The sequence below is a fragment of the Bemisia tabaci genome, chromosome 6 (genome assembly GCF_918797505.1).
Source record: "Bemisia tabaci chromosome 6, PGI_BMITA_v3".
Lineage (NCBI taxonomy): Eukaryota > Metazoa > Arthropoda > Insecta > Hemiptera > Aleyrodidae > Bemisia > Bemisia tabaci.
Window position 1 is genome coordinate 684,041 of NC_092798.1, and position 8,603 is coordinate 692,643.

The following is an 8,603-nucleotide window of genomic DNA, read 5'->3' on the forward strand; positions in this document are numbered from 1 at the left end:
AACCAAATTCCAAGGTGATACATAACACACTCATTCTCCGATGCATTAAAAATAGTTTGAAGTAAAGAAACTTACTATTGACTACTTGAAAAAGTTCAAGTAAAGGGTAATGGATGATTTTTCTGGAACAAGTCTTGATAAAAAATCAGTGAATATATAATTGAACGAGGGGAACTTTTTCTGCAATAATGAATAACTAGTCGTACAAGTTCTAAAACTTCAATTACATCGGAGATTAAGAGTGCGAATTACAAACTGGCCGCAAGTTCGGTTATTCTTTCAATTAGCAAATGAATAATTTTTTTTGGTCTGTTGAGGAGAAAATAAAAAATTTATAACGAGTCCAAATTGCTTTGCTACAAAACAATACAACTGTAATAACTTAACAGGAACTAGGTAAAGTTTATTTTGCTTGCTCATTCTGACAGTTTGCATGATCAGTTACGATTAAAACTTCTCAATCAATTCCTCCACAGGGGACTTCCATTGACATAAATAATTGAATAAAGCCAAATTTTACAACAAAAATATTTATTACAAGTAAAAAATAATTCTTTTTTCATCAAATTATCAAGTAAAATGAGAGATCACAAATTTTCATCTAGTAAAAAGCTTGAGAAATGCATTGTTTTTTAATTTTGAGTGATGTGTTGTAAGTTTGATATACATTGGAGCTGATACAAATATATAGTAAAAAACTGAGGGTACACAAACGGAGGAGTGATTTTGAACAACCATTTGAACCTTGTCAGCGCAAAGTTTAAAAATTTAAGTTGCTAAAAGTAAAAATACTTTTGTTTAAACAATAAATAATTTGGTTTTGAAATCACAGAATGTGTTCTGTACTGATGATCAGAATCCAAAAGGCACATAAAGAGAAGACCAAAACCAATTTGAGGAAATTACTTTCTGTTGATAGAAACATAAATATTGTGAGCTTCTGCCCATCTGATGGATGTTAGAAACGATTGGAGTTAGAGAGAAAATTGTCATGTTGTACACACCATCAACAAGATCAACATGAGAACAATATTCTAACGCTGCAAGGATGGTGAGGGGAGATTGAAGGGCGCATTCCTGCTAACACCGACTTGCTGAATTACATCACGGAGCTGAAAAGTTGAAAAGAAAGAGCTTCAGCAAAATATTGAAATTTTCTACTCGATCCTCTTTTGTACTTTAATTTAAACCTCAAAAGAATTAGTCTTCAATTTTGGACGGATAATCTCTTGATAACTGCACATCTCTAGGATATTTTGAAAGAATCCGATGTAAATAAATAAATAAATCATTACAGAGTAATCAAGTCTACAAAACTCATTGACACCTGGCTTGGGCTTCCTGAAAAATCTTCTATTCTACAGTTTCTAATGCTCAAGTATTATAGCTTTTTGATAGTGATGCAAGAATGCATATCTCGGTTTGCATATTTGCAGATTTCCTGTCATACCTACTTCACTTTCTTGTGGAAAACTACAAAATGTCTTTTCTTATAAACTTCTGTGATTTTTCTTCTCTATGTCGAGAATATTCTGTGAAGAATTCAATTCATGGTGTTGGTTTAGTCTTCTTTTCAAAAAAAAATAAGAGGGGAGATTCTTAAACATCGCAACTAAGTTTTGCATTTTTGCAGTTTCGCTGTGGTTTTGCAAATCATCTTCTGAATTAGAAAATAATGTAATTTTTTCTGTGGGTACGCGCTGAACAGAGAGAGATTTCACGAAAGAAAGTTCCAAGAAAAATTCACATATTTTCAAGATTAAACTTTTCAAAGGTTGGCTCCAAAAACAATACAAACCGGTTTTCTTCTCTGGGTTAGTAAGTGATTTATTTCTTATAGGTATTAATTTTGACTTCTCGGCTGTTTGATTGACCTCGGTTTTATCTTCCTTCCCGTAAAAATGATTTAAAAAATAGTTGAAAATCTCTACCTAAAAACATGATGATGTGGAAGGCAAGTCAATAAATTTTGACGTTAAAAATTACGAAGTTTAAACAAACTAAACAAGTGACTGATTCAATTAGTGCTCCCCAATTTACGAACTTCATTACCCACCTCTATTTCTGAGGCTGAAAAGTCACCTCGCTCTCTGGCTTCTTGCTTGAGTTTTTCTTTCTGCATCAAATTTGATACAGTTATTTGTTCCTCTTCCGAAAGCTCAGAGAAAGGCCTGGTTGCTTCGATTTCCTTCATGTTGATTTTGGACTCTGATATGAGGAGTTGGTCCCACCATGCATCCCGAGATTTTTCTAAATGAAGCTGTCACCAAAAATAAAACCAACAAATCAATCCTGAAAATCCATTAAAAACTCACCAAGTGATTTTTCAACTCAATTGGACAAAAAGGCTCGACGGGAAAGTTTGTCTCTGTATGTTATGATTACTTTCCCCATGAAATAAAGTCCACTTTCCAGCAGACGTGACCAATGCTAATTTTTTTTTGGATACACACTCATGCACAGAAATGGACTAATAGGCATGATACAAAAAAAAGGCACCGTAAAATGCTGCTTAGTCAAAATTTTATAAAAATACGATCGACACTATGAAAAATACTAAAGTCATGTTGTAAGTAAGAAAATAACGGTCTCTCTGCACCTGCTTGGATCAATTTACCAGTGCATAAAAAAATTTAAGTTTACTATGGTCACATTAATTAAAAAAGTAATTTTAATATTTTTTGAGTCGTATGAATTTTATTATTTGTCGAATTTCTTTTGAGCAATTCAGGAGTTCTGCAATTTAAAAATTGATAACGATGATGTTAAACGAAACACTGATCATTTGTTGATCAGATAACATTGTTTTCAATGCTTTATTTGAAACACATTGATTTTCTATGATCATGGGTGGGAAGTTAATACTAATCGATTCTTCAGTAGATTACAATCGCTAATTCCTCATACTTATGAGTTAACTTTGGAAGTTTCCAATATGTTCCACATCTTTTGATTGAAATTTTGATAAAGAAACATGTCATTTGAAAGTCTAAATCTTACTTTGTTCAATGGTCCATTTTCACCATATTTTGGTGCAATTAAGTTTGCCCTGTATTCCTTAGCAAAACTTTGCTATGGTGCACCGGATGTCAGATTGACCACATCCAAATCCAGTGACTTTTGAATTAACTATGTCGACTGGAAGTGAATTCAGAAAAATTTACAGAAAATATTGGATTTGGAGGAAACCATATTTCCTTGTGTCAATTGCTCAGCCACATCAGATTGGATTAGCAATTACTGTCAATTCTTTAAAGGTTCGTGTTATATCTGTTATTCCTAAGTTGGTAGCATGTTAGGCAGGGGAGTCTAGCCCCAGCCATCTATCTCAAATACACACCTCGCTTATGTCCTCCAATGCTTTTTATTTCACGCTCTGTCAGTTTGAAAGGAAGTCCTCACCTGTATTAAGTGCCGAGTTGAATCGAGTGACCAAACAGTATCGCCTTTGTTGCAAAAATTCGCTAACTTGTCATCAATGATGGTGGTCCAAGATTCAGGTGCAGACTCATTCTTAATTTTGATTAGAAACTCCGAGTGGTTGACTGCAACTTTGATCTGATTACCTTTCCTCACATGAGGAGGGACTGGAACCTGAAGGCAAAAAATCAGGCAAATCAGGCTGATTGAAGATGAATCTGAGGGGACAAGCTATCATTTTGATTGCAGATTGTGATCTTGACTTAAAATTGATTGGACTTTTTTTTTTTTTTTTTTTTAAAAAAGTTGATACAGCTGAGGAGGCCAAAGAGTGCTGTGAAAACGGGCAATAGCTGCCATTTTCACCGTTCCAACCCTCCACTCAAGACAATTAGCTAATTAGCGATAGTTATTTTTCTCATAGCTGAATTTTGACAATGATCAAGAGTTCCACTGGAATAAATAACACCTGTCATTGATATGTTGCTGGTTTTTGAATACTATAAAACAACTTCTTTAAACTGATTGTGCAACAGCTTGGAACTCAAAAGTCTGTTATAAGACAATGAAAGGTTGGCATATTTTTTTTAATTGCGACTCTACTTCGATAGAGAAACTTCAAAAATGCATATCTTGACGTTGCAGACTTCTTGTCATACATTGTTTTCTCCATGAAAAACTACTAGATGTCATTCTTGAACATTATAGTGATTTTCCTTATTTAAGTAAATAACATTCTGTGAAAATTTCAAGTCATGATGATGGTTCTATCTCTTTGAAAAAATGAAATAGGAATAGATATTTGGAAACACTGCAACTAAGATATGTATTTTTGAATACTATCAATGTGTAACTACATATAAGACTTCGACAATAGTTATTTTGAGGCCACAAATTCATTTACACTGTTTATTCTCAATCTCACTGATAACGTGGGCTTACTTGTCTGCCACTTCTGTTACTATATGACCACTTGCATAAACTGTATCAACTTTGATTTAAACCTTTGCACACTGTGACCAATGCATCAAGGTCAAAATGAGAGTTGGAGTCAACTGATAGTTTATAAAAGATAGCAGTTCAATTCCATTGAACTAACCGACAGTTTTTCTTGATATTATTATTCAAATAATGGAATTATTGACGAATATAAAACCAAAAAAATAAAAGAAACTTACACAAACATCAAGGTCAGTCATGGATTGCATCCACCAGTACTTTCCACAATAAGCTCCATTGTATGTTTCCCCTGCTTTGTCCAATCTATGAAATAAGAGTAAAAAATAAAAAGATACATAAATATATAAACAGAGGAAAACAAAGAGACTTGTAAAAGCAGCCCAAAACGGAAACGACCTTTAGCCTTGTTTCCGCATTTTCCTGTGTTTCCGATTGTATAAACAGATGCATAAATATATAAATAATAAACATGAATTCAAACGGCATGCATATTCGTAATCTACGACCCATGAACAATGCTCATTACATGGTCTTTGGTCCAGGTCTGACATCAGGGGAGAATGCAATAGTGTATTTCCTTCGGAAAATACACTAAAAAGGTGAGCTTTGGATGAATTCTTGTTTTGGAGAGGTTTGCACAGATGGAACGAAATTGAAGAGAGCTGGACACCCACCACAGTCTCATTTTAATTTGAAAAACTTAACTGATGGTAATTATTACTATGAATAATATAAAATAATAGTTCACGAAAAATATTGAATCCTCCAAACTCAAGTCTCAAGATAAGCAAGAGAAAAGAAGTAAATTTTGTGAGGGACAGAAGGTTCCGTAGTTTGCTTCAGGAAAGGATAATTTAACAAATAATTTAATTTTTAAGGATAATTCAATGATTTTCATTGAGTTGTAACATTTTTTTGGTAGTTCTTACTTAATTTCTTACTAACTGTTCAGGGAAACACACTTGCAGCTAGATTACCCATGCACTTCCCGTCACCCAAAGGCCATTGTCTTGAAATCACTACTTGAAAAACTTTTTCTTGGAGTGAAAAAGTCTTATTCCATGAAACTGGATCATTGATGTGGATAAAGTGGACGAAAGTCACACTTTTTGAGGCTCTAGAAAAATTTATTTTTCTACTTTATATTTTAGAGAGAAAATTCTTGAGTAAATTTTCTGAAAATCTCCATTTATGGCATTGTAAGATCATAAAGAATATTCAGTAAAAGGTTCAAAGAATTATATAAATTTCCTTTGTTCGTAATGAATGAAATATTAACAGGGATTCTGAGACATTGCAACCAAGAAATGCCCTTTCTGTGCCCAGTTTTTTCAATTATTCAAATCTATTAATCTTTTCTGGAAGTTTGAAGTGATATTCAACTACAAATATTTCCCTGCATGTCTTCTCTTGCAGAATGCTGATTTTTTGGCAGGATTCCAATTTGAGAAAACTTGATTTAACTAAAAGTAGTCATATTACAAGCTTAAAACTTGAAGATAACTGCAGGTATCAATTATGTGAATTTCTCGACACTTTTCAGCATAAAGAATCAGTAATCACTTCATTATCGCAGTAGAAGGAATGACAGAGCCTCTCATTTAAGAGGCAGTTATTCTTACAAAATCATAAAGAAAAGTCGTTTGCTAAAGGCCCAAAGAAATACGTACCTTTTTAGAGAACCTGAGCACTGTTCTGCTGCTGTCCTATTGCAGTCGCCATTTCTAGTAATTTGTGAATTTCTATCCTTATCTGAGGTATTTTTCAAGCTTTCTTCGCTATTTTTAGTATTTTTCGATGTTGCAGGTGAGCTACTTGGAACAGGCACCTTTGTTCTTTCCTGACTGTAATCAATAAATAAAAGAGACAATCAAGCAAATATATATTATTGGAACAAAAAACTTGATAAGGGAGGGGGAAAAAAACCACAAACAAAGAGATTATTTTGAGGTGGGTCTGAAGGATATAGGGGCCAGATGTGCCACTAAGCTGCATTGCTACACATTTGAATAAGCAATCATGGATTGGTGGCACCTATTTTTTAAAATTCATTTTATGAAAATATGCAGAAAACAGCGCCTCTATTTTTTTAAGTCTAAATGGCAAAAAACCCTGTTTTTAAAATGCCAAAAATGGGAGCAGTGTGAAACTATATTTTTAGCGAACTCTGATAATGATGGATGAGTTTTAGAATTCGTCTTAGGATTTAATCCAAAAACTGGAGATGAACAGAAATAATGTGGGTCATGACGACATGGATGGAGTCCGATGGATCGTCAAACGAGAATCTCAGAGAACGCTTGGATGAATGCAGTTGTTTTCTTGATGATGATCAAAGTAACGTTTCAGTATTTAGATCGTAACTAATGAAAAATAAAACTAAAACTTGACAGGTTACTTAAGTATTATCAATTTAGATGAAAAAAAGATGATAAAAACTTTCCACAGGGGACAAGTTACTGGCTACTTTGGAAGGATTCAAATTTTTTAAGGTTAGTCATCGAGAGTCACAGCTAAATCCATCTCCCGAGGTGGGTTGATCGAATGCATTTGGATGAACAAGTAATGACGTTATGAGTCACTCACTCAGAGTTACAAGAACGCTTGGATTCATCAACCTGGATGGAATCACAGAACCTAGGAACGCTTGGATGGATTTGGATTGAATCGCTTCACGAAGATTAATTCTAGAACTCACTCTAAGCTCTGCAGGAGAAACAAAGTACTTGCTCATTGGCTGAACTCAGCTTCAAGCTTTGCCTTGCTACGCCAACTCAACAGTCGGCTTTGATTGATCGGATTTTGAATAGCTCTTTCTCTCCTTGGAAGCGCTTTTTCGAACTTTTAAATTTTTTTACAAAATTCTACAAAAAAACAAACTAAAACTAACCCTGTGAAAATTTCTTGCTACCAGCAATACCCTACTAGCCATTGCATTTGGCCTGCACCTCATAATTTTACCAAATTTTCAACCTCATTGATGCAGTGCATTGCACATCAATTAGACCAATATGGGATCCACTGACTGATCAGATAAGGCAAGTAAATTTACCAAGGAGAATCAAAGACAGGATCTGTTTTCTTCGCATTCCTTTTTTCTGGCGATTCTTCAATTCCTTTCGGTTTCAGCCCTTTCAACTGCCATTTTCTGAAAGCGCTCACTAGTACCTGTTCTGCTACACCAGGGGGAAATCCAATTGCACTGCTGCAGTCTTCCTGAACTGTGAAGAAATCAGTCCTGAAACCGAACCACAGCAATCATCGTAAGAAATTATGGTTTCACCCAAGTCCACCTTAAAATGTAATTGATAGTACCTACAAAGAGAAAAGGGTGTTCATCAGGCACTGGTAACCTGATTACAAGCCTTTTTCCAGGCCGTATCATCTACTTGCTAAAAGCAACTTTAAGTGAGGCAATGAGTTACTTTTAGCTCAAAAAGGAACTCATGAAGAGGTTGATGCTTGTCTGACCAACATAGCTGCCTGTTTTCATAGCTTTATTCCACCTTAGTCTTGTCTTCCCCGGCAAACAAACCCATGATTTCAATAATTAACTGACATTCCCATGCCCATTTAATCGAGTAACTCCAAAACAGCCGCTTTGCTATGCTCCTCTAGGGTTCCCAGAACCATCATTGGAGTAGTGAGAGGAAGTATGAATAAGCTTGAGGGAGTATTACTTGGTAACAGAGTATTAAATCCATTACACCAACCTGCGGTACAAAAATCCAAACACAGCATTGAGAAATGACGTTATGTCTCCCTCCGAAGATAGGATGCCACAGAAAAACTCATCGTATGTTGCGGAGTAGTCTTTAAATCCTTCAGTCATTGTGCCTCATTCTCTTTGTGAATGGGAACACAGAGTGTTGAGTTGCTGTACTTAATAAGATTAGCTGCAAAGCGATATCGATGGTTTGAAAATTGGAGAAGGCGACTCACTAATCCAGGGACAGTCGAATCTTCAGGGATTTTACTAAGAGGATGAAATTGACAACCTGAGCCAGGGAGAAAATAATTAGCATTTTAAAATGAGATTAAAATAAGGCAATGATTATAAACTCAGGAAAAATCACAAAGATGACAGAACGCACAAAGACCGGCTGGATTCGAGTGGACTGAAGAAGAAAAGCGTGGGGAAGTGGTGGCCGGAAATGCGGGAAATGCATGGAAACCATATTTGTTTATGTAGAGATTCTAACCTCCTAAGCTGGAATTAAAAT

At 35.0% G+C, this 8,603-nt stretch overlaps 1 protein-coding gene across 3 annotated transcripts; it reads right to left on the reverse strand.

The window, feature by feature from the left end:
• Window positions 1–514: 514 nt before the first annotated feature.
• LOC109033854 (nudC domain-containing protein 3) lies at window positions 515–8,552 on the reverse strand. 3 transcript variants are annotated; one of them, XM_019046672.2, is made up of 7 exons: window positions 8,094–8,548; window positions 7,433–7,618; window positions 6,051–6,224; window positions 4,599–4,683; window positions 3,403–3,594; window positions 2,057–2,260; window positions 515–1,112 (listed from the first exon to the last, which is right to left on the reverse strand). In XM_019046672.2, the coding sequence occupies exons 1-7, from the start codon at window positions 8,210–8,212 to the stop codon at window positions 1,035–1,037; spliced, it is 1,038 nt and encodes a 345-aa protein (XP_018902217.2). In that variant the 5' UTR covers window positions 8,213–8,548; the 3' UTR covers window positions 515–1,034. The 3 variants fall into 3 exon arrangements, with proteins under 3 accessions (XP_018902217.2, XP_018902218.2, XP_018902219.2); XM_019046673.2 differs by lacking the exon at window positions 2,057–2,260 and having other exon boundaries at window positions 8,094–8,552; XM_019046674.2 differs by lacking the exon at window positions 515–1,112 and having other exon boundaries at window positions 2,173–2,292; window positions 8,094–8,551.
• Window positions 8,553–8,603: the final 51 nt, after the last annotated feature.

Bases quoted from the DNA above. Each gene is read 5' to 3' on its own strand.
- LOC109033854 (XM_019046672.2), bottom strand. From the start codon at position 8,212: ATGACTGAAGGATTTAAAGACTACTCCGCAACATACGATGAGTTTTTC. The intron at 7,619-8,093 runs GTTGGTGTAATG...GTTCGGTTTCAG, and splicing joins TTTGGATTTTTGTACCGCAG to GACTGATTTCTTCACAGTTC. The intron at 3,595-4,598 runs GTAAGTTTCTTT...TTTTGCCTTCAG, and splicing joins TGACTGACCTTGATGTTTGT to GTTCCAGTCCCTCCTCATGT.